The following is a 26,403-nucleotide window of genomic DNA, read 5'->3' on the forward strand; positions in this document are numbered from 1 at the left end:
TACCATGTATGAAGCCATGCTGACTATCCTTAATCAGTCCATGTCTATCCAAATACTTATATATCCAGTTACTTAGAATACCTTCCAATAACTTTCCCACAACAGATGTCAGACTCACCAGCCTATAATTTATTGGTTTATGTTTAGAGCCTTTCTTAAACAGTGGATGATAATGGTTACTCTCCAATCCTCTGGTACCTCTCCTGTCACTAAGGATGTTTTAAATATCTCTGATAAGGCCCTGGCAATTTCTGCACTTGTCTCCTGAGGAACTAAGGGAACACCTTGTCAAGCCCTGTGGATTTATCCACCATGATTTGCCTCAGGGTAGCAAACACCTCCTCCTCTGCAATCTGTACAGGGTCCATGAATTTGATGCCATTTTGCCTCACTTCTATAGACTTTGTGTCCATCTTCTGAGTAAATACACATGTAAAGAATTCATTTAAGATTCATTTAATTCATTTAAGAATTTACTTAAGATTCACTTAATTCATTTAAGATCTCAGAAACACAGGCAAAATGCAGAAGGAACTCAGCGGGCCAGGCAGCATCTATGGAAAAAAACTACAGTCAATGTTTCAAGCCAAAACCCTTCAACAGAACACATTTAAGATCTCTCCCATCTCTTTTAGCTCCACGTATGAATTACCATTCTGACTTTCCAAAGGACCAGTTTTATTCCTTGCAATCCTTTGGCTCTTAACATACCTGTAGAATCCCTTAGGATTCTCCTTCACCTTGTCTACTAGAGCCACTTCATGCCTTCTTTTAGCCTTCCTCATTTCTTTCTTACATGTTCTCTTGCATTTCTTATACTCCATAAGCACCTCATATGTTTCTACTTGACAATATCTGCTGTACACCTTTTTCCTCTTAACCAGGGCCTCAATATCTCTTGAAATTCAAGGTTCCCTACACTTGTTATCTTTACCTTTTATTTTGACAAGTACATACAATCCTTGTAATCTCAAAATTTCATTTTTGAAGGCCTCTCACTTACCAAGTACACCTTTGCCAGAAAACAGATTGTTCCAATGCATACTTGCCAGAAAATTTCTGATAACATTAAAATTGGTCTCTCTCCAAATTAGCATCTCAACCTGTGAACCAGACCCATCCTTTTCCATATTTACTTTGAAACTAATGGCATTGTGATCACTGGATGCAAAGTGCTCCCCTATACAAACTTCTGTCACCTAACCTGTTTCATTCCTTAGTAGCAAATCCATTTACACACACTGTCTCATTGGGACTCCTACGTACTGATGAAGGAAAACTTTCCTGAACACATTTGACAAACTCTATCCCATCTAGTCCTTTTACAGTAAGGGATTCCCAGTCAATATGTGGAAAGCTAAAATCACCTACTATAACAACCTTCTGTTTCTTAAAACAGTCTGCAATCTCTTTACAAATTTGTTTCCTCTAAATCCATGGGACTGTTGGGTGGTCTCTAACATACCTTTCGTGGTCATACCTTTCGTAGTTCTCAGTTCTATCCATAATGACTCACTAGTCAAGTTCTCCAGTCTGTCCCATCGAAGCACTGACGTGACGTTTTCCCTGACTAGTAACACAATCTTTCCTCCTGCTCCGTCATGTCTAAAACAATGGAACTCCAGAATATTGAGCTGCCAGTCCTGCTCCTCCTGCAACCAGGACTCACTAATGGCTGCAATGTCATAATTCCAGGTGTCGATCCATGCCCTGACCATATCAACTTTTCCTACAATACTTCTTGAGTCGAAATATACGCACCACAGGACACTAGTTGCACCATGCTCAACCTTTTGATTCCTGACTTAATAGCCATCGTCACTTTAATAGTTATTGGTGATGTGACTCTTGACCTGGTATGAAATAGTAACTAAACTGCGCTAGGAGCAGGTATGAATAAGATTTGCCTTACTGAAGTGCGGATACCTCACACACTCACTAAGGTTAAAGTAAAGTAACTGTCAGGTGTACCTGGACTCTTGTTCCCTAAACCTGATTCAGAGTTGCCGTGGTGCTGAATAGTAAGATGTTTGAGATACTTTAACAGATTATTAAAGCTCAGTCAAATATTGTTTGATTCCTTCCTTACTTGCTGACGTTGATGCTGATGGCTGCAAATTCCTCCTTAAATGGAGCGGTTGCAAGATCCCAAGAAATAGTTAGCTCTGCCTATTGATTAAAACAAAAGGTATTAGAGTAAGAAAAATTGAATTCTATAGAGGATCTAGATTAGAGGACTATGGTCATTCATTCATTATGTGCCGGGTCTTATGATGTGGGTGATCCTTGATTATCCTTGGCAAATTTTTTGCAGAAGTGATTTGCCATTACCTTCTTCTGGGCAATGTCTTTGCAAGACATTTGACCCCAGCCAATATAGCTTAAGGGAAAGGAATCCTTAGGGGCCAGTGATCATAATCTGATAGAATTCACCCTGCAGTTTGAGAAGGAGAAACCCATTACTACCCATTGTCCCTCATTACTACCTTTTCAGCATCATTTTCCAGCGGTCTGATATCCCTTGCCACAGGTGGCTGTGTCATTGGGTATATTTAAGGCAGAGGATGATAGATTCTTGATTAGTCAGGGCATGAAGGGATACGGCGAGAGGGTAGGAGATTGGATTTGAGAGGGAAAATGGATCAGCCATGATGAAATGGCAGAGCAAACCTGATGGGCAAAATGGGTCTTATTGTCTTACTTATGGACTTTTGTAAAGCCTTTAATAAGGTTCTGCATGGAAGGCTGCCATGGAAACTTAAATTGCATGGAATCCAGGGAGAGCTGGTTAATTAGATACATATTTGACTTGGTGGTAGAAAGTAGAGAATGATGGAAGTTTGCTTTTCAGACTAGAGCTCCCCAAAGCTTAGTACCAGGCCCATTAAAATTTATAAAGGCATACAGTATAAAGATAAATATTAACTTTATTTTTACATGCACATCAACCCATACAGTGATATGTATCGTTTGCGTCAAATCAAATCAGAGAGGATATGTGGGTGCATCCCACAGGTTTTGCAAAGCTTCCAACACCAACATAATATGCCCACAATCAAAGTGCCCTCCAATTTTTTTTTACAGCTGTGAAAAGGAAATGTTTTACATAGGCTGAAAACTACATGGCACTTTAAATGTTTTTTTTTTGTAAAGTAAGTTATGGTAATTTTTCCCTCTAAGTTGTGAGTGAGGAGTTGAGGTTTTGGCGAGGCAAGGTGTAGGCCATAGGTCGGTTTTTTTTTCATTATTTATTCATTCTTTCTTTCATTCTCACTGCATATTTAGAGCAGTGAGGATGCCAGGCAGGTTTTGCGTGGCCTATCAGCTGCGTCAAGCAAGATTTACCAAACAGTATTTCTCGCAGGTCGGTGGTGGTTATTTAAAAAGGGAGCTTTGAGAGCGTTTGTCCTTTTGACATGGCCTATCAGCAGCTATAACCAGAGCACCAATCATGAATTAGATAGCAGGGAAGGATCTAGCATAAAAGAGAGGCACTGCCTAGTGGAGCAGTCATCAAAGGAGCAGTCATCGATGGAGTGGTAGGGCTTTGGCTCATTCAGGCCAAAGTGAGGTAAGTGGGAAAGTGGACTTCGTTTTTCCTTCTTTCCATTTTTATTTTAGAAGAATAAAGAGCATGTCTGTAGGGTTATTATTTTGCTCTGGGTGTCAAATGTGGGAACCCTGCGAATTTTCCAGTCTCCCAGATGGCCACAACTGCACCAGGTGCACCGAGATGCAGCTCCTGAGAAACTGTGTTAGGGATCTGGAGCTGCGGCTTGATGATCTACAGCTTCTTAGGGAAAGTGAGCAGGAGACAGATAGGAACTACGAGGCTGCAGGAGTTAGGTAAGTGAGTGACTGTCAGGGAAGGGAAGAGCTCAGATAGTAGAGACACCCCTGCGACCATCCCCCTCAGTAATCGTTATCTCGTTTTGGATGCGGTTGGGGGGGGTGGGAGGTGACCTGACAGAGGATGACCACTGCGATCAGGTCTCTGGCACTGAGCCTGGTTCTGTAGTGCAGAAGGGAGAGAAGAAGATGAGGAATGCGGTAGTCATAGGGGATTCCATAGTGAGGGGAACAGACAGGAGGTTCTGTCAGCCTGATAGAGATACCCGCATGGTGTATTGCCTCCCAGGTGCCAGGGTACGGGATGTCTTGGATCAGGTGCAGAGTATTCTGAAGGGAGAGGGTGAACAGCCAGAAGTCTTGGTACACGTTGGTACCAATGACATAGGTAGAAAAAGGGAGGAGGTCCTGAAGAGAGAATTCAGGGAGTTGGGTAGGAAGCTGAAAAGCAGGACTACCAGGGTAGTGATCTTGGGATTGCTGCCTGTGCTGCACGCTAACGAGTGCAAGATTAGCATGATCAGGCATATTAACGTGTGGCTGAGAGACTGGTGTAGGGAGCAGGGCTTCGGGTTCCAGGATCATTGGAGCCTCCTCTGGGGGAGGTACGACCTGTACAAAAAGGACGGGTTACACCTGAACCCAAAGGGATCCAATATCCTAGCAGGCAGGTTTAGTACAGCTGTTCAGGAGGGTTTAAACTAATTTGGCAGGGAGATGGGAACCGGAGTGATAGAGCTGAGGAGGGGGGAAACGTAAATAAATCAAAGATAGCATGCAACAGAGATGATAGAAAGGACAGGCAGGAGATGAGGCATAATCACAGCCAGTGGGATGAGTTATAGGGTAATAAAGGTGTGGTGCAGTTAAAACAGAAAGCAACAAATACTGGACTGAAAGTGTTGTATTTGAATGCACGCAGCATAAGGAATAAAATAGACAATCTTGAAATTCAGCTACAGACTGGCATGTATGATGTTGTGGCCATCTCTGAAACTTGGCTAAAGGATGGCTGCCATTGGGAGTTGAATGTTCAAGAATATATGGTGTATCGAAAAGATAGGTTAGTAGGTAGAGGGGTTGGTCTGGCCCTGTGTATAAGATATAATATTAAATCATTAGAAAGTGATGACATGGAATCAGAAGGTGTAAGGTCTCTATGGGTTGAGCTAAGAAATGGCAAGAGTAAAAGGACCTTAATGGCAGTTGTATACAGGCCTCCAAACAGCAGCCGGGATGTGGATTACAAATTACAGCACAAGATAGAAAAGGCGTGTCAGAAAGACAATGTCATGATGATTGGTAGGGATTTTAACATGAAAGTGGATTGGGAAAATCACTGGACCTCAACAGAGAATTTGTAGCATGTCTAAGGGGTGGCTTTTTAGAACAGCTAATTGAGCACACTAGGGGATCGGCTGTGCTGGATTGGGTGTTGGGCAATGATCCAGAAGTGATAAGAGAGTAACACACATCAAAGTTGCTGGTGAACACAGCAGGCCAAGCAGCATCTATAGGAAGAGACGCAGTCGACGTTTCAGGCCGAGACCCTTCGTCAGGACTGGCAAAGGGTCTCAGCCTGAAACGTCGACTGCGCCTCTTCCTATAGATGCTGCTTGGCCTGCTGCGTTCACCAGCAACTTTGATGTGTGTTGCTTGAATTTCCAGCATCTGCAGAATTCCTGTTGTTTGTGATAAGAGAGTGTGAGGTTAAGGAACCCTTAGGGAACAGTGATCACAATATGATTGAGTTCACTTTGAAATTTGAGAAGGAGAAGCTAAATTCCAATGTGTCAGTATTTCAGTGGAATAAAGGAAATTACAATGGCATGAGAGGGGAACCGGCTAAGGTTGACTGGAAAGAGACACTAGTAGGATGGATAGCAGAGCAGCAATGGCTGGAGTTTCTGTGAAAAATGAGGGAAGTGCAACACAGATATATTCCAAATATAAAGAAATTTTCAAATGGAAGAAGGACACTACCATGGCTGAGAAGTGAAGTCAGAGCCAAAGTAAAAGCAAAAGAGAGGGTATACAAGGAAGCCAAAGCTAGTGGGAAGATAGAGGATTGGGAAGCTTTTAAAAACTTGCAGAAGGAAACTAAGAAGATCATTAGGAAGGAAAAGATGAATTACGAAAGGAAGCTGGTGACTAATATCAAAGAAGATACTAAAAGCTTTATTAAGTATATAAAGAGTAAAAGAGAGTTGAGGGTAGATATAGGACCAATAGAAAATGACACTGGAGATATTGTAATGAGAGATGCAGAGATGGCAGAGGAACGGATTGCATATTTTGCATCAGTCTTCACAGTGGAAGACATCTGCAGTATACCAGACATTCAAGGGTGTTGGGGAAGTGAAGTATTTGCAGTGAAAATTATGACTGAGAAGGTGCTGAGGAAGTTTAATGGTCTGAGGGTGGATAAATCTCCTGGACCTGACGGAATGCATCCTCGGGTTCTGAAAGAAGGAGCTGGAGAGGTTCTGCGGACATTAACAATGATCTTTCAAGAGTCAATAGATTCTGGTATTGTACCAGATGACAGGAAAATTGCAAATGTTATTCTGCTATTTAAGAAGGGTAGGAGGCAGCAGAAAGGAAATTATAGATTATAAACCACTGTTAGCCTGACATCAGTGGTTGGGAAGTTGTTGGAATCGATTGTTAGGGATGAGATTACAGAATACCTGGAGGCACTTAACAAGATAAGGCAAAGCCAGCATGGTTTCCTGAAAGGAAAATTCCGCCTGATGAACCTACTGCCATTTTTTGAGGAAATTACAAGCAGGGTAGACAAAGGAGATGCAGTGGATGTGGTGTACTTTGATTTTCAGAAGGCCTTTGACAAGGTGCCACACATGAGGCTGCCCAGCAAAATAAGAGCCCATGGAATTACAGGAGAGTTACTAACATGGATGGAGCATTGCCTGATTGCTCCATATAAAGAGATCCTATTCTGGCTGGCTGCTGGTTACCAGTGGAATTCCACAGGGGTCGGTGTTGGGACCGCTGCTTTTTACAATGTATGTCAATGATTTGGACTAATGGATTTGTGGCTAAAATTGCCAATGATACAAAGATAGTTGGAGCAGCGGGTAGTGTTGAGGAAACAGAGAGCCTGCAGAGAGATTTAGATAGTTTATGGGAATGGGCAAAGAAGTGGCAAATGAAATATAATGTTGGAAAGTGTATAGTCATGCACATTGGTGGAAGAAATAAATGGGCAGACTATTATTTAGATGGGGAGAGAATTCAAAATGCAGAGATGCAAAGAGACTTGGGAGTCCTTGTGCAGGATACCCTAAAGATTAACCTCCAGGTTGAGTCAGTGGTGGAGAAGATGAATGCAATGTTGGCATTCATTTCTAGAGATATAGAAGAGCAGGGATGTGAGTTGAGGCTCTAAGGCACTCGTGAGACCACACTTGTGTTGGTTTTGTGTGCAGTTTTGGGCTCCTTATATTAAAAAGGATATACTGACATTGGAGAGGGTTCAGAGAAGATTCAAGAGAATGATTCCAGCAAAGAAAGGTTTACCGTATGAGGAACGTCTGGCAGCTCTTGGGCTGTATTCCCTGGAGTTCAGGAGAATGAGGGGGGATCTCATAGAAACATTCCGAATGTTAAAAGGCCTGAACAGATTAGATATGGCAAAGTTATTTCCCACGGTAGAGGAGTCCAGGATAAGACAGCACAACTTCAGGATAGATGGACGTCCATTTAGAACAGAGATGCGGAGAAATTACTTTAGTCAGAGGGTGGTAAATCTGTGGAATTTGTTGCTACGAGTGGCTGTGGAGGCCAAGTCATTGGGTGCATTTAAGGCAGAGATAGATAGGTTCTTGATTAGCCAGGGCACCAAAGGGTGTGAGGAGAAAGGGACTGGGGATGACTGGAAGAATTGGATCAGCCCATGATTGAATGGCGAAGCAGACTCGATGGGCCGAATAGCCTACTTCTGCTCTGATATCTTATAGTCTTACAGTAGAATGTTCCTCTTGTGGGATGTGGGAAGGCAGGGAGACCCCCAATGTCCCTGATGACTACACCTGCAAAAAGTGCTTCCAGTTGCAGTTTTTAACAGACTGATCAGGAAGCTATCAACTTCCATCTTAAATATATGCATGGACTTGGCCTCCACTGCAGTCTATGGCAGAACATTCCACAGAGTTTGACTAAAAAAAATTCCTCCTTACCTCTGTTCCAAAGGGTTGCCAAGCAATTTTGAAGCTGTATCCTCTAGTTTTGGATATGTCCACTATAGGAAATATCCTCTCCACATCCAAAGGAAAAAGTGCCAGGCAAACTGAAAGCACTAAGTCAACTGGACCATGATGGGTACAAAAAAGACGGGTTGCACTTGAATCCAAGGGGATCCAATATCCTGGCAAAGAGGTTTGTTAATGCTATTGGGGAGAGTTTAAACTAGAATTGCCGGGGGTGGGAACCGAACTGAGGAGTCGGGGGAAGGGGCAGTTGGCTCAGAAATAGAGAAATCTTATAGACAGTGCAAGCGGGAGGATAGGCAAGTGATAGAGAAGTGATACGCTCAGACTGATGGTTTGAGATGTGTATATTTTAATGCAACAAAGCAGATGAGCTTAGAGCATGGAGCTCTGATGTTGTGCCCATTACAGATGGCTCAGGGGCAGGAATGGCTACGTAGAGTGCCAGGCTTTAGATGTTTCAGAAAGGACAGGGAGGGAGGCGAAAGAGGTGAGGGTGTGGCACTGCTGATCAGAGATAGTGTCATGGCTGCAGAAAAGGAGGAAGTCATGGAAGGCATGTCTACTGCGTCTCTGTGGGTGGAAGTTAGGAATGGGGTTAATAACTCTACTGGGTGTTTTTTATGGACCACCCAATAGTAACAAGGACATCGAGGAGCAAACAGGGAGACAAATTCTGGAAAGGTGTAATAATGATAGGGTTGTCGTGGTGGGAGATTTTAATTTCCTAAATATTGATTGGCTTCTCCCTAGAGCAAGGGGTTTAGATGGGGTGGAGTTTGTTAAATATGTTCAGGAAGGTTTCTTGACACAATATGAAGATATGTCTACAAGAGGAGAGGCTGTACTTGGTCTGGTATTGGGAAATGAACCTGGTCAGGTGTCAGATCTCTCAGTGGGAGAGGATTTTGGAGATAGTGATCACAATTCTATCTCTTTTACCAGAGGATTGGAGAGGGATAGGAACAGACAAGTTAGGAAAGCGTTAAATTGGAGTAAAGGGAAATATAAGGCAATCAGCAGGAACTTGGAAGCATAAATTGGGAACAGATGTTCTCAGGGAAATTTACGGAAGAAATGTGGCAAATATTCAGGGGATATTGGCGTGGAGTTTTGCATAGGTACATCCCAATGAGACAGGGAAAGAATGGTAGGGTACGGAAACTATGGTGTACAAAGGCTGTTGTAAATCTAGTCAAGAAGAAAAGAAGAGGTTACAAAAGGTTCAAAAAAATAGGTAATGATAGAGATCTAGAAGATTATAAGGTTAACAGGAAGGAGCTTAAGAATTAAATTAGAAGAGCCAGAAAGGGCCATGAGAAGGCATTGGCGGACAGGATTAAGGAAAACTGCAAGGCATTCTACAAGGATGGGAAGAGCACGAGGATAAGATGTGAAAGAACAGGACCAATCAAGTGTGACAATGGAAAAGTGTTTATGAAACCGGAGGATATAGCGGAGGCACTTAATAAATACTTTGCTTCAGTATTCACTACGGAAAAGGACCTTGGCAATTGTAGAGATGACTTACAGCAGACTGAAAAGCTTGAGCATATAAATATTAAGAAAGAGGATGTGCTGAAGCTTTTGGAAAGCATCATGTTGGATAAGTCTCTGGGACCGGACAAAATGTACCTCAGGCTACTGTGGGAGGCAAAGGAGGAGATTGCTGAGCCTCTGGTGATGATCTTTGCATCATCAATGGGGATGGGAGAAGCTCCAGAGGATTGGAGGGTTGCGGATGTTGTTCCCTCATTCAAGAAAGGGAGTATGGATAGCCCAGGAAATTATAATTTTAGATTGCGGTGAGGCCAAGTCTCTGGGTATATTTAAAGCAGAAGTTGATAGTTTCCTGGTTGGTCAGAGCATCAAAGGATATGGGGAGAAGGCAGGTGTATGGGGTTGAGTGGGATCTGGGATCAGCCATGATGGAATGGCAGAGCAGAATCAATGGGCTGAATGGCCTTATTCTGCTCCTATGTCTTATGGTCTGATATCTCAGATCGAGTCTACGGCATTCTTAAGTGGGAGGGTAAGCAGCCAGATGTCCTGGTCCACATCGATACAAATGATAAGATTAAGAGGAGTGACAAGGTTCTGCAATGTAAGTTCAGGGACTTAGAAACTAAGTTAAAGAACTGGACCTTCAGGGTTGTGATCTCAGGATTATTACCAGAGTCACTTGTTAGTGAGGTTAGAAAGAGGAAGATCATACATTTTAACATGTGGCTAAGGGGATGGTGCAGGAGGGAGGGCTTCAGATTTTTGGATCATTGGGCTCTCTTCCAGGGAAGGTAGGACATGTACAGAAGGGACAGTTTACACCTGAACTGAAGGTGGAGACTAATATCCTAGCGGGAAGGTTTGTCAGTGCTACATGGGGATGATTAAATGTGAGTTACATGGAGATGGGAACCTGAGCATCAGAACAGATAGTGGAGTGGTTGTGGAGAAAGGTGTTGTTAAGCCTTCATACAAAGTCAGGAATTGGAGAAAGGTCGAGCATCGTGGGACTAATGTTCTGAGCTGCATATATTTGGATGCAAGGAGTATTGTAGGTAAGATGGATTAATTTAAGGAATGGATCAGCACATGGGATTATAACGTTCTAGCTATTAGAGAGACTTGGTTGCGGGAGGGGCAGGACAGGCAGCTCAGGGTTCTGGGGTTCTGTTATTTTAGATGAGATAGCGCAGGAAGAGTTAAAAGGGGAGGGGTGGCATTACTAGTCAGGGAAAATGTCACAGCAGTGCTCAGTCAGGACAGACTGGAGAGCTCATCTGCTGAGGCTTTATGGGTAGAAATGAGAAATAAGAAAGGTATGACCATACTAATGGGATTATATTATTGACCACCCAACAGTCCATAGGATTTAGGAGAAAAAACTTGTGGAGAAATTGCAGTCTGTTGCAAAAAACGTAAGGTTGTGATAGTAGCTGTTTTTAACTTTCTGCACATTGACTGGGACTACAGTGCTATAAAAGGGCTGGATAGGAAAGAGTCTATGAATTGTGTTCAGGAAAGTTTCCTTAATCAGTGTGTAGAAGTCCCAATGAGAGAGAGAGAGAGAGAGAGTGCTATACAGTACTGCATCTCCTATTCGGGAAGGAGACAGACAGGTGACAGGAGTTATTGTAGAGGAACACTTTATATCTACTGATCATAATGCCATTAGATTCAAGGTAATTATGGAAAAGGATTGGTCTGTTCCTCAGGTTGAGATTCAAAATTGGAGAAAGGCCATTTTGATGGTATCAGAAAGAACGTCAAGTGTGGATTGAGCGGGTTATTTTGTGGCAAAGATACACTTGGTGACTGGGATACTTTCAAAAGTGAAATTTTGAGAGAACAGAGGTTGTATGTTTCTGTCGCAATAAAAGGTAAGGATAAAAGGTTTAGGAAACCTTGGTTTTTGAGAGATATTTAGGCCCTGGTTAAGAAAAAGGAGGTGCATAATAGGTATAAGCAGGCTGAATCAAATGAAGTACTTGAAGAATACAAGAAATGCAAGAGAACACCAGAGAGAAATCTGGAGAGCTAAAGGGAGGCATGAAGTTGCCTTAACAGACAAGATGAAAGAGAATCTTGAGGGATTCTACAGATATGTTGAGAGCAAATGGATTGCAAGGGACAAAATTGGTTCTCCGGAAAAATCAGAATGGTAATCTATGCATGGAGCCAAAAAGGATGGAGGAGACCTTAAATGGATTCTTTCCATCTGTATATAGTTGGGAGATTGACGCAGAGTCTACAGGTGTGAGACAATGTAGTAGTGAGGACATGAACCCCATACTGATTATAGGTGAAGAAGTGTTTGCAGTTCTGAGGCAAATTAGGGTGGATAAATCCCCAGGGCTTAACAATGTGTTCCCTCAGACTCTGTGAGAGGCTAGTGCATAAATTGTAGGGGACCCCAGCAGACATTCTTAGAACATCCTTAGCCACAGGTGAGGAGCCGGAGGCTGGAGGATAGCTAATGTTGTTCCATTGTTGAAGAAAGACTCTAAAAATAAGCCAGGGAATTTTGGCCAGTGAGTCTGACATCAGTAGAGGGAAAATTATTGGGAGGTGTTCTAAGGGATGGGATATATAAATATTTGGGTAGACATGTATGGATTAGGGATAGTCAACATGGCTTTGTGCATAGTAATTTGTGTCTAACCAATCTTAGTTTTTTGAGGAAGTTACCAGGAAAGTTGATGAAGGCAAGCCAGTGGATGTTGTCTACATAGAATTTAGCAAGGCCTTTGACAAGGTCCTGCTTGGGAGATTAGCCAAGGAGATTCAGTCACTTGGCATTCAAGTTGAGGTAGTAAATTAGAAAAGACATTGGTTCACATGAGTAGCCAAAGAGTACATGGTTACTACTTTGACTAAGGGCCTGTAACTAGGGGTGTGCCATGGGGATTGATGCTGAGACTGTCATTGCTTATCATCTACTGTATATCAATGATCTGGATGATCATGTGGTAAAATGGATCAGCAAATTTGAATGACACAAAGTTTGGCAGTATAGTAGACAGCGAAAGAAGACTACCTAAGCTTGCAGCAGGAACTGGACCAGTGAGAAAAATGGGCTGAATAATGGCAGATGGAATTTCATGCAGACAAGTGTTAGGTGTTGAACTTTGGTAGGATCAAACAGAGTCCCAAAAGTTACTTTTTCAAGGTAATTTCCTCAAAAAAACCCCCTGTGAGATTGGTTAAGCATGTCCTACCACGTACAATGCTATGCTAACTATCCCTAATCAGTCCCTGCCTATCAAAATACTCACATATCCAGTTCCTTAGAATAACTTTCTAATAACTTTCCCACCACTGATGTCAGGCTCACAAGCCTATAATTCCCTGTCTTTTTCTTAGAGACTTTCTTAAAAGGTGGAACAACATTAGCTATCTTCCAATTTTCCAGTACCTCACCTGATTTAAATTTCTCTGTTAGGGCCCCTGCAGTTTCTGTGCTGACTCCCACAGGGCCCAAGGCAGCATGTTGAAGAGTCTGAGGGAACACCTTGCCAGACTCTTGCAATCCTTTTCCTCTTAACAGATCTGTAAAAGCAGTTGGATTCTTTTTCTTCATCTTGTTTGCTAGAGCAACCTCATACCTTCTTTTAGCCCTTTCTTAAGTGTCTGCTTGCATTTCTTATGCTCCTCAGGTACCTCATTTGTTCCTACATGCCTATACCTGCTAGGCACCTCTTGTTTTTTTTGTCTTAACCAGTGCCTCAATTTCTCCAAAAAACTAAGGTTCCCTATACGTGTTATCCTTGCCTTTTATCCTGATAGGCACATACAGTGTTTGTACTCTCAAAATTTCACTTTTGAAGGCCTCCTGCTTACCAAGTACACCTTTGCCAGAAAACAGTCTGTCCCAATCCACACGAGAGATCTTTTCTGATACAATCAAAATTTAGAATCTCAACTCAAGGACCAGACCTATCTTCTGCCATAATTACCTTGAAATTAATGGCATTATGATCACTTGATACAAAGTGTTCCCCTCAACAAACTTCTATCACCTGTCCTGTCTCATTCCCTAATAGCAGATCAAGTACTGCACACTCTCTCATTGGGACTTCTATGCGCTGATTAAGGAAACTTTCCTGAACACATTTGACAAACTCTATCCCTCTAGTCTTTTTACAATATAGGATTTCCAGTCAATATGTTGAAAGTTAAAATCACCTACTATAACAACTTCCTGTTTCTTGCAATAGTCTGTGATCTCTCTACAAATTTATTCCTCTAAATCCCTTGGACTTTTGGAGGGTCCATAATATAGCTTCACTAACATGGTCATACATTTCTTATTCCTCAGTTCCCTGATAAAACATCATTAGACAAGTTCTCCAGTGTATCCTGACCGAGAACTGCTATGATATTTTCCCTGACTAGTAACACCATCCCTCCCCCTTTAATCTTGCCCGCTCTATCACATCTAAAACAATGGAACTCCAAAATATATAGTTGCCAGTCCGGCCCCTCTTGCAACCAAATTTCTCACTATAAAATAAATAATAAAGGCATCTGTTAGTCTTGTGAGACCATGGATCTGTGACTGGAAAGTCTTCACTCTCCAGGGCGCAGGCCTGGGCAAGGTTGTATGGAAGACCAGCAGTTGCTCTCCATGACACTAATGTTGTCCAAGGGAAGGGCATTAGGACCCATACAGCTTGGCACCAGTGTCATTGCAGAGCAATGTGTGATTAAGTGCCTTGCTCAAGGACACAACACGTTCCCTCGGCTGGGGCTCAAACTCACGACCTTCAGGTAGCTAGTCCAATGCCTTAACCACTTGGCCACGTGCCCACACACAAATTTTCTCACTAATGGCTCCAATATCATAATTCTATGTGTTGATCCACAGCCGAAGTTTATCTGCCTTTCCAACAATACTTCTTACATTGAAATGTATGCAACTCAGAACATTAGTCCCACTATGCTCAACATTTTGATTCCTAACTTTGTCTAAGGTCTTAACAACATCTGCCTCAACATCTCTTTTTCTTCTCCAGTCCTGATGAAGGATCTGGACCCGGAACATAAACTATATTTTTTTCCATAGACGCTGCTTGGCCTGCTGAGTTCCTCCAGCATTTTGTGTGTGTTGCATGGATTTTCAACACCTGGAGATTTTCTCTTGATTGCCTCAACAATCTCTCCACTATCTGTTTTGGCACTCAGGTTCTCAACCCCTTGCAACTCCAGTTTAAACCCTCCCGTGCAGTACAAGCAAACATTCCTGTCAGGACATTAGTCCCCCTCCACTTCAGGTGCAAACCGTCTCTTCTGTACAACTCCCACAATCCCTGGAAGAGAGCACAAGGATACAAAAATCTGAAGCCCTCCCTCCTACTCCAATTCTTTAATAGAACATAGAATAGTACAGCACAGTACAGGCCCTACAGCCAACCATGTTGTGCTGACCCTCAAACCCTGCCTCCCATATAAGCCCCCACCTTAAATTCCTCCATATACCTGTTTAGTAGTCTCTTAAACTTCACGAGTGTATCTGCCTCCACCACTGACTCAGGCAGTGCATTGCACGTACCAACCACTCTCTGAGTAAAATACCTTCCTCTAATATCCCCCTTGAACTTCCCACCCCTTACCTTAAAGCCACGTCCTCTTGTATTGAGCAGTGGTGCCCTGGGGAAGAGGCGCTGGCTATCCACTCTATCTATTCCTCTTATTATCTTGTACACCTCTATCATGTCTCCTCTCATCCTCCTTCTCTCCAAAGAGTAAAGCCCTAGCTCCCTTAATCTCTGATCATAATGCATACTCTCCAAACCAGGCAACATCCTGGTAAAACTGTATCACCTTCCTATTTCTGGCAATCTTTGTCACAATGCCATCAATTCCATTATCTAAATTATTATTGAACAATGTGAAAAGTAGCACTCCCAATACTGACTCCTGAAGTCACCACTAGTCACTGGCAGCCAACAAAAAAGGCCCCCTTTATTCCCACCACACTGCCTCCTGCCTGTCAGCCATTTCTGTATACATGCCAGTATCTTTCCTGTAACGCCGTAGGATTTTATCTTGTTAAGCAGCCTCATGTGTTGCACCTTATAAAAATGCATTCTGAAAATCCAAGTAAATGACATCCACTGCCTCTCCCTTGTCCATCCTGCTGGTTACTTCCTAAAAGAATTCCAACAGATTTGTCAGGCAAGATTTCCATTCACAGAAACCATGCTGACTTTGACTCATTAGTCTCCAAGTACCCTGAAACCTCATCCTTAATAATAGACTCCAACACTTTCCTAACCACTGAGGTTAGGCTAATTGGTCTATAATTTTCTCCCTTTTGTCTTCCTCCCTTAAAGATTGGAATGACATTTGCAATTTTTCAAACCACCAGGACCACGCCGGAATCAAGTGATTCTTGAAAGATCATGACCAACACATTCATTATTTTTTCAGCATCCTCTCTCATAACTCTGGGATGTAGTCCATCTGGTCCAGGTGACTTATCCACCTTAATACCTTTGAGTTTGGTAGCACTTTTTCCTTTGTAATAGCAATGGCACTCACTACTGCTCTCTGACGCTCATGGACCTCTGGCACATTGCTAACATCATTCACAGTGAAGACTGATCCAAAGTACTCATTGAATTCATCTGCCGTTTCATTGTCCCCCATTACTACCTCACCAGCATCATTTTCCAGTGGTCCAGGTTCAACTTTCACCTCCCTTTACTCTTTATATAACTGAGAAAACTTTTAGTATCCTGATTTATATTATGGGCTAGCTTGCCCTCATATTTCATCTTTTTGCTTCTTATAGCCTTTTTAGTTGCCTCTTTTTGGATTTTAAAAGCTTCCCAATCATCCAACTTCCCACTCACTTTTGCTACCTTAAATGCCCTTTCCTTAACTTCCCTTGTCAACCACGGTTGCCTACTTCTGCCATTTGAGATCAACTTCTTCTGTGGGATATATCTATCATGTGCCTTGTGAACTATTCCCAGAGCCACCTCTGCTCTGCTGTCATCCCCGCCAGTAACCTCCTCCAATCTACCTGGGCAAGCTCCTCTGTCATGCCTCTGTAATTCCCTTTATTCCACTGTGATACTGATATATTCTCCCAGCATTGTGGGACGAAGGGCCTGTATTGTGCTGTAGGTTTTCTATGTTCTATGTTCTACCTGGCACGTGGCCAAGTGGTTAAGGCATCGGTCTAGTGATCTGAAGGTTGCTAGTTCGAGCCTCAGCTGAGGCAGCATGTTGTGTCCTTGAGCAAGGCACTTAACCATACATTGCTCTGTGACGACACTGGTGCCAAGCTGTATGGGTCCTAGTGCCCTTCCCTTGGACAACAACGGTGGCGTGGAGAGGGGAGATTTGCAGCATTGGGCAACTGCCGGTCTTCCATACAACCTTGCCCAGGCCTGCACTCTGGAAACCTTCCAAGGTGCAAATCCATGGTCTCACGAGACTAACGGATGCCTGTAAATTTTCTACCTGGGCAAGCTCCTCTCTCTTGCCTCTGTAATTCCCTTTATTCCATTATTGATACTGATATATTCTCCCTCTCAAATTGCAGTATGAATTCAAACATATTATGATCACAGTCTCCAAAGGGTTCCTTTACATTAAAGTCCCTAATAAGAACTAGATTATTACACAACACCCAATCTAAGAAAGCCTTTCCCTTAGTAGGCTCGAGCATAAGCTGCTCTAAAACGTCACCTCATAGCCATTCAACAAACTTCTTCTCTTGCAATCTGACACTAAACTGATTTTACCAATCGCCTTGTATTTTGAAATCCCCTTTTACAATTGTGACTCAGTGATGCCCACAACGTCATACCAACCAATCTCTAATTGTGGCACATGTTCGTCCACTTTATTCTGCCACCTCATTCTATTCCTATCCTCACTGTCACGTAGCACAAGTAGCAATCCCGAGATTACTACCCTTCAGGTCCTGCTTCTCAGCTTCCTTCTAACTCCCTATGTTCTGTTTTCAGATCTCCTTCCTTTTTTTTTACCTGTGTCACTTATACCAGTATGTACCACGACTTCTGGCTGCTTAATCACTTTTCAAGCTATTGTGGATGCATTCAGAAACATTTCAGACCCTGCCACCTGGGAGGCAAACCACAGAACCTCCTACCTAACCCCTAACTATAGAGTCCCCTTTTAATGCTGCCACCCTCTTCAGTTCCCTATCCTTCAGAGCCACAGGGCCAGACTCAGTTGCAGAGACATGGCCGCTGTTGCTTCCCCCAGGTAGGTTGTTTCCCTCCACTCCCCCAACAGTACACAAAAAGGAGTATTTCTTGTTGTTGAGGACGACAGCCACAGGGGTGCTCACCACTAACTGACATTCTCCCTTCCCTCTCCTGCCTGTCAGCCATTTATCTGTTTCCTGTAGCCTAGGGGTGACTACCTCCCTGTAAGTCCTATCAATCACCTCTTCACTTTCCCTAACAAGCCAAAGGTTATTGAGCTGCATTTCCAGTTCCCTAACACGGTCTCTAAGGAGCTGCATCTTGATGCACCTGGTGATGATGTGACCGTCCGGGAGGCTGGGAATCTCCTGGAAATCCCACATCTGACACTCAGAACAGAACAGAACAGGAAGGCAGTATGAGGTGCTGCATTTCAGTAAAACATTGAATAGTAGAACCCTAGGAAGCATCGTAGAACTAGGGAGTGTTGGAGTACAAGTACATGGTTCCCTGAAAATGTTGTTGCAGGTAGATGGTGTGGTGACGAGGCTTTTGGTACACTTGTCTTCATTAGTTGGTACTGAGTATATGTCATGTTGCAATTGTACAAGACATTCGTGATGCATTTGGAATATTCTCAAGATTCGGGGGAGTAAATTTAGGATGAAGATGAGGAGGAACTGCTTTTCCCAGGGAGTGGTGAATCTGTGGAATTCTCTGCCCAATGAAGCAGTGGATGCTACCTCAGTAAATATATTTAAGACAAGGTTGGATAGATTTTTGCATAGTAGGGGAATTAAGGGTTATGGGGAAAAGGCAGGTAGGTGGAGATGAGTCCATAGACAGATCAGCCATAATCTTCTTGAATGATGTAGCAGGCTCGATGGGCCAGATGGCCGACTTCTGCTCCTATTTCTTATGTTCTTATGTTCTTTTCAATTTTGTTCACTCTGCTGTAAGAAAGGTACAATTCAGCTGCAGAGGAGATTTTATGAGGATGCTGATGGGCCGGACTCAAGCGTCTGAGTTATGGGGAGACTGACTGGATTGGGACTGTTTCTCAATGGAGTGTAGTAGAATGAGGGGTGATCTGATAGAAATATATAAGATCAGGTGAGACATAGATAGGGTGAATGCAGTTCACTCCTTTCTCTGCGACACTGAGGCTGTGAGACTGCCCCGAATGCTGTGCTTTGTGTCTGCGACGATTGCCCCATTAATGTGATGAATTTTGACCAGGCCACTCCGGGGATTTGGATCGAAGCACTCAATTTGGTTTGTGTCTTTTTTGCATGATTGGAGATTTTTTTCTCTTTCTCTGTGGTCTTTATTTTTTAAAAATTGGGTTCTTTCAGGTTTCTTGCTTTGAGGCTGCCTGTAAACAGACAAATCTCAATGTTGTATAATTTATACATTCTTTGAATCTTTAAATTTGTTACTCAGAGTTGGGGAATCAAGAACTAGAGGGCATATGACTAAAGTGAGAGGGGAGAAATTTAGTAGGAATATGAGGGGTGACATACCAAAGAGAGGTTGGTACATGGAATGAGTTGCCAGAGGAAGTGTTTGAAGCAGTTACATTAATAACATTTAAAAGGTACTTGAATAAGCACATGAATAGGAATATGGACCAAATGCAAACCAATTGGTCAGCATGCATCAGTTGGACCGAAGGGTCTATTTCCATGCTCGGTGATTCTTTGACAGTTCTAATGGGTGTGTTACATACCTTTGTGAACATCTGTCTATATGTTTATCTTGATGTATAGATGTGAAAAATTAGTAGGTGAATATACTTAGAGGGGAGAGATACTGTATTTATTTGAATGTACATAAATGGAAGACCAGCTATGTACACACTTCTGTATAGAAGAAAATCAATACGAATATGTTAATTTTGAATTGTGAATGTGTACATGGAACTTTATTGCTTACCTGTGAAGTCCTCTTGAAGACTGGGTGGGAAATGTCACAATTTAGGAATGACAAGGAGTTTGCTGTTCCTTGATCTGTACACTTGACACCAATAGGCGATGGAGACTGTCAAATTAAGTACAAAAGCACAAGGCAGGTCAGGTCAGATCAGAATCAGGGTTATTATCACCGGCATGTGACGTGAAATTTGTTAACTGAGCAGCAGCAGTTCCATGCAATACATAATCTGGCAGACAGAGAAAAAATAATAATAATAAATAAAATAAAACAATAATAAATAAACAAGTAAATCAATTATGTATATTGAAGAGATTTTTTTAAATGTGCAAAAACAGAAATACTGTATAATAAAAAAGTGAAGTAGTGTCCAAAGCTTCAATGTCCATTTAGGAATCGGATAGCAGAGGGGAAGGAGCTGTTCCTGAATCGGAGTGTGTGCCTTCAGGCTTCTGTACCTCCTACCTGATGGTAACAGTGAGAAAAGGGCATGCCTTGGATGTTGAAGGTCCTTAGTAATGGACGCTGTCTTTCTGAGGCACTGCTCCCTAAAGATGTCCTGAGTACTTTGTAGGCTAGTGCCCAAGATGGAGCTGACTAGATTTACAACCCTCTGCAGCTTCTTACCAGTCTTTAGCAGTATGAGCAGTTATACCTTTCCAGCATTTTCTAGAAACAGTAAGTATCTTGTTGCATAAAACTTATATGTGTAATAGATCTTTAATTATCACATTATACATTCTTAATGTCTGGGATGGTGGAACAAGATGTTCTAACCTTAAGAGTAGAAATGGATCTGGTCTTACCAATCTTTCTAGATATTCATTATTAACTGGAGTGACATCAGACAGCAGTGAAGCTTTTCAATTAAAATAAAAATAATGATTGAAATTCAATGAACCAAAATATTAATACTGTTTATTTATCCATAGATACTCTAACTTGTCACTTCCAATATTTTCTATGTCTGAATCTAAATTCTTGAAGCATACAAATAATTGACTTGTGTTGGTCTCAAAAGTTTTAGATGCTGGGAATGAGGAATAAATAGAGAGAATAGCATTCAGCAGTTGAAGAAAAATAAGTCCATGGAATTAATTGAATTATACAGTACAGAAACATGCCCTTCAGCCCAGCTGGTCCATGCTGTCCTAATGCCCATGCACTCTAGTCCCATTTACCAGTCATTGACCCATAATCTCCTAAACCTTTCCTATCCATATACCTGCCCATTGTCTTCTTAACATTGTTATTGTACCTGTTTCAGCCATTTCCTCTGGCAGCTCATTTCACATATACCATCCTTTGTGTAAAAAAAAAGTTGCCCCTCAAGTTCCTACAAAATCTTCCTGTCTGACCCTAAACCAACATTCCCTAGTTATTGAATCCTCAACCTTGGGGGAAAAAAGACTGAGTTTATTCAACCTATCTACAATCCTCATTATTTTATACACATTCATAAAATCACCTCTCAGTTTCCTACTCTCCAAGGAATAGAGCCTTGGCTTGTCCAGCCTCTCCCTATAACTCAGCATCCAAAGTCTTGGCAACATCATTATGAATCTTTTCTCTACTTTTTCCAGTTAAATAACACCTTTCCTTACAGCAAGGTCACCAAAACTAGACACAATTGTCAAAGCCCAACCACTGTCTTATGAAGCAAAGTACGTACATTGTGGGAGAATATGAAGTTATGTCAGGGCAAATTATGAAAGTATTGGGCATGCACTGGAAAGAATTAATTGGGGACAGCTATTTTTGGGCAAGTGCATATCTGACATGTGGAGGGTATTTAAATTCTAACAGTACAGGATATGTACGTTTCAATAAGGAGGAAGGATAAGATAAGAGAATCTTGGATGATGAGGAACATGGTGAATTTAATCAAAAAGGTAAAAGGAAGTAAAATCAAACAGAGCCCTTAAAAATTATATATAAAAGTATAGAAAGGAGCTTAAGAAGGGAATTAAGAGAACTAGAAGGCCTTTGAAATGCCCATGGCAAGTAGGATTAAAGAGAATCCCAAACCATTTTATCAATACATCAAGATTAAAAGGATAGAGCTTTGACCACCGGGCAATCCAGATATCGGAAGTTTGGAGAGGAGGAGACTTCAATCAGGTCCACTCCCAAGAATAAAAGGCAGGAGCGGTTTGTGGCAACATTATAGAACTTTGACCAGCGGTCAGTCGGCATTTGGGATTGATTAGTAAGAGCAAATTAAAGAAAGGCCAAGGCAAGAGCAGCAGCCATTGTCTGAGTAAAGATAGTCAGAGTGGTGATCTTAAGGCTTTAGCTCTTTGAGGCTTCAGTGAAGAGAGGCTTCACTCAGAGAGAGCAAAGGGAAGAAAAGCTCAAGTTTTTTTTTCTTTATATCTGCTCAGCTAGGTAGAGATGTCAGGCAGGATAGTTCAATGCTCGTCTTGTGGAATGTGCGAAGGCAGGGAGACCTCCAGTGTCCCTAACCACTACAACAGCAAGAAGTACATCCAGCTGCAGCTTCTAACAAACCACCTTACGGAGCTGGAAGTGGAACTGGATGAACTCGATCATTCAGGAGGCTAAAGAGGTGATAGATACGACTTATAGAGAGATAGTTACAGGACACAGGACACAGGAAACTGGGCGATAGTCAGAAAGGGAAAAGTCATTAAGGAGCCAGTGCAGTTTACCCCTGTGGCCAAACCCCTCAACAACAGATATACCACTTTGGATACTTTAGGATGGGGGGAATGACCTAACAGAGGGGAGTCACAGTGGTCGGGTCTATGGCACTGAGTCTGCCTCTGTGACTCAGGAGGGAAGTAGGGAGAAGAGGCACTCTGTGGAGATAGGGGATTGATTAGTTAGGAGAACATACAGGAGGATCTGTGGATGAGAACAAGATTCTTGGATGGTATGTTTCTCCTGGGTGCCAGGGTCCACAATATCTTGGATTGAGTCCTCAGCATTCTTAAGTGGGTGAGCAGCCAGATGTTGTGGTCCATATAGGTACCAATGACGTTGGTAGGACAAGTGATGAGGTTCTGCATAGGCAGTTCAGGGACTTGGGTGCTAAGTTAAAGGGTAGGACATACCAATGTAATTTCAGTGGTATGAGAGAGGAGTTGGCCAAAGTAAATTGGAAGGAGATGCTGGCAGGGATGACAGCAGAGCAGCAATGGCGTGAATTTCTGGGAATAATGAGGAAGCTGCAGGATAGATGTATTCCAAAAACACAGAAATGCTCAAACAGCAAAATAGTACAGGAGATGTCAAAGCTAATGTAAAAGCAAAGGAGAGGACATGCAAAAAAGTAAAAATTAGTGGGAAGACAGAGGATTGGGAAGCTTTTAAAGCCTGCAAAGAGCATCTAAAAGAATCATTAGGAGGGAATAGATGAAATATGAAAGCAAGCTAGCAAACTATCAAAATGTATCTTAAAAGCTTTTTCAAATATGTAAAACATAGGAGAGATGAGAGTGGATATAGGATCGCTAGAAAATGAGACCAGAGAAATAATAACAGGGGACAAGTAGATGGCAGATGAACTAAATGGGTATTTTGCATCAGTGGAAGACACTAGCAGTGTGCCAGATGTTAATGGGTGCAAAGGACGATAATTACTATTACTATTATAAGGGATTGAAGGGATTGAAGGCAGATAAATCCCCAGGGCCAGATGGTCTGCATCCCAGAGTGCTTAAGGAAGTAGCCCAAGAAATAGTGGATGCATTAGTGATAATTTTTCAAAACTCGTTAGATTCTGGACTAGTTCCTGAGGATTGGAGGGTGGCTAATGTAACCCCACTTTTTAAAAAAGGAGGGAGAGAGAAACCGGGGAATTATAGGCCGGTTAGCCTAACGTCGGTGGTGGGGAAACTGCTGGAGTCAGTTATCAAGGATGTGATAACAGCACATTTGGAAAGCGGTGAAATGATCGGACAAAGTCAGCATGGATTTGTGAAAGGAAAATCATGTCTGACGAATCTCATAGAATTTTTTGAGGATGTAACAGGTAGAGTGGATAGGGGAGAACCAGTGGATGTGGTATATTTGGATTTTCAAAAGGCTTTTGACAAGGTCCCACACAGGAGATTAGTGTGCAAACTTAAAGCGCACGGTATTGGGGGTAAGGTATTGGTGTGGGTGGAGAATTGGTTAGCAGACAGGAAGCAAAGAGTGGGAATAAACGGGACCTTTTCAGAATGGCAGGCGGTGACTAGTGGGGTACCGCAAGGCTCAGTGCTGGGACCCCAGTTGTTTACAATATATATTAATGACTTGGATGAGGGAATTAAATGCAGCATCTCCAAGTTTGCGGATGACACGAAGCTGGGTGGCAGTGTTAGCAGTGAGGAGGATGCTAGGAGGATGCAGGGTGACTTGGATAGGTTGGGTGAGTGGGCAAACTCATGGCAGATGCAATTTAATGTGGATAAATGTGAAGTTATCCACTTTGGTGGCAAAAATAGGAAAACAGATTACTATCTGAATGGTGGCCGATTAGGAAAAGGGGAGGTGCAACGGGACCTGGGTGTCATTATACACCAGTCATTGAAAGTGGGCATGCAGGTACAGCAGGCGGTGAAAAAGGCGAATGGTATGCTGGCATTTATAGCGAGAGGATTCGAGTACAGGAGCAGGGAGGTACTACTGCAGTTGTACAAGGCCTTGGTGAGACCACACCTGGAGTATTGTGTGCAGTTTTGGTCCCCTAATCTGAGGAAAGACATCTTTGCCATAGAGGGAGTACAAAGAAGGTTCACCAGATTGATTCCTGGGATGGCAGGTCTTTCATATGAAGAAAGACTGGATGAACTGGGCTTGTACTCGTTGGAATTTAGAAGATTGAGGGGGGATCTGATTGAAACATATAAGATTCTAAAGGGATTGGACAGGCTAGATGCGGGAAGATTGTTCCCGATGTTGGGGAGGTCCAGAACGAGGGGTCACAGTTTGAGGATAGAGGGGAAGCCTTTTAGGACCGAGATTAGGAAAAACTTCTTCACACAGAGGGTGGTGAATCTGTGGAATTCTCTGCCACAGCAAACTGTTGAGGCCAGTTCATTGGCTATGTTTAAGAGGGAGTTAGATATGGCCCTTGTGGCTACAGGGGTCAGGGGGTACGGAGGGAAGGCTGGGTTCTGAGTTGGATGATCAGCCATGATCATAATAAATGGCGGTGCAGGCTCGAAGGGCCGAATGGCCTACTCCTGCACCTATTTTCTATGTTTCTATGTTTCTATGTTTCTATTACAAGGGAGAAGGTGCTCAAAGAGCTGAAAGACCCAAGTATATAGAAGTCACCCAGACCAGAAGAACTGCACCCTAGTATTCTGAAAAAGGTAGTGGTAGAGACTGTAGAGGTATTAGTAATGATCTTTCAAAAATCATTAGAGTCTGGCATGGTGCCAGAGTACTGGAAAATTGCAAATGTCACTCCACTCTTTAAGCCTGACCTCAATGGTTGGGAAGATGTTGGAGTCAATTGTTAAAGGTGAGGTGACGGTGTACTTGGTGACACAGTTCAAGACGGGACAAAGTCAGCATGGTTCCCTTAAGGGAAAAATCTTGCCTGACGAACCTGTTGGAATTCTTTGAGGAGATTACACATAGGATAGTTAAAGGGGATGCAGTAGATGTCGTATATTTGGACTTTCAGAAAACCTTTGACAAAGTGCCACATATGAGGCTATGTACCAAGCTAAGAGCCCATGGTATTACAGGAAAGTTACTGGCATGGTTAGAGCATTGGCTGATTGGTAGGAGGCAGTGAGTGGGAATAAAAGCATCCTTTTCTGGTTGGCTGCCAGTGACTAGTGGTGTTCCGCAGGGGTCGGTGTTGCGACCACTTCTTTTTATGCTGTATATCAATGATTTAGATGATGGGATAGATAGCTTTGTTGCCAAGTTTGTAGATGATGCAAAGATTGGTGGAGGGGCAGGTAGTGTTGAAGAAACTGGTAGGCTACAGAAGGACTTAGATCAGAAGAATGGGCAAGAGAGTGGCTAATGAAATACAATGTTGTAAAATGCATGGTCATGCGCTTTGGTAGTAGAAATAAATGTGCGGACTATTTTCTAAACGAGGAGAAAATCTAGAAATCTGAGATGCAAAGGGACTTGGGTGAAAGTTGGACTGTGAGGCAGCAGGAAAATTAAAAAGTGAACAGATTGAGAAGGGTCGGTCATTTCTTCGGCGGTTGAACGTAGCACGACTGCGCAAGCGCGTGAAAGTCGGACCATGAGGCAGCGGGAGAGTTAAAATGTGAGCAAGTTAACGGAGCAGGCAACGTTGTAGCGGGCAACGGAGTAGTGGGAGACAGAGTAGGAAGGCTTCGGCTCGAGAGGCTTCAGTGAGCAGAGGCTGAGGACGAGCTTCACTCCAAGTCAGGTAAAGCTGGGTAAGTTTCTTTGATTAATTTAATTACCTTAGGAGTAGGTAATGGAGGCAGCAGTTAGGGCAGTTGAGTGCTCTGTTTGCAGTATGTGGGTAGTCAGGGTGAGCACAATTGTCCCTGATGACTACACCTGTAAAAGGTGCATCCAGCTGCAGCTCCTGACAAACCGAGTTAGGGAACTGGAGCTGGATGAACTTCGGATCATTCAGGAGGCAGAGGCAGAAGTAAACAGGAGTTACAGAGAGATAGTCACCCCTAAGAGTCAGGAGACAGGTAGCTGAGTGACTGTCAGGAGAGGGAAGGGGAATAGACAGAATGAGCAGA

General features: G+C 42.8%; 1 protein-coding gene across 2 annotated transcripts in view; it reads right to left on the minus strand.

The window, feature by feature from the left end:
• The window catches only part of LOC134337106 (integrin alpha-E-like), a 296,891-nt gene that overhangs the window by 88,209 nt on the left and 182,279 nt on the right, over positions 1-26,403 (minus strand). For both annotated transcript variants that reach the window (XM_063031953.1, XM_063031952.1), the window contains exons 22-23: positions 19,700-19,804; positions 2,090-2,169 (exon numbers count right to left, since the gene is read on the minus strand). In XM_063031953.1, the coding sequence (XP_062888023.1) occupies positions 2,090-2,169; positions 19,700-19,804 (185 nt within the window). The remainder of the gene's footprint in view (positions 1-2,089; positions 2,170-19,699; positions 19,805-26,403) is intronic.

This window comes from Mobula hypostoma, chromosome 23 (genome assembly GCF_963921235.1).
Source record: "Mobula hypostoma chromosome 23, sMobHyp1.1, whole genome shotgun sequence".
NCBI lineage: Eukaryota > Metazoa > Chordata > Chondrichthyes > Myliobatiformes > Myliobatidae > Mobula > Mobula hypostoma.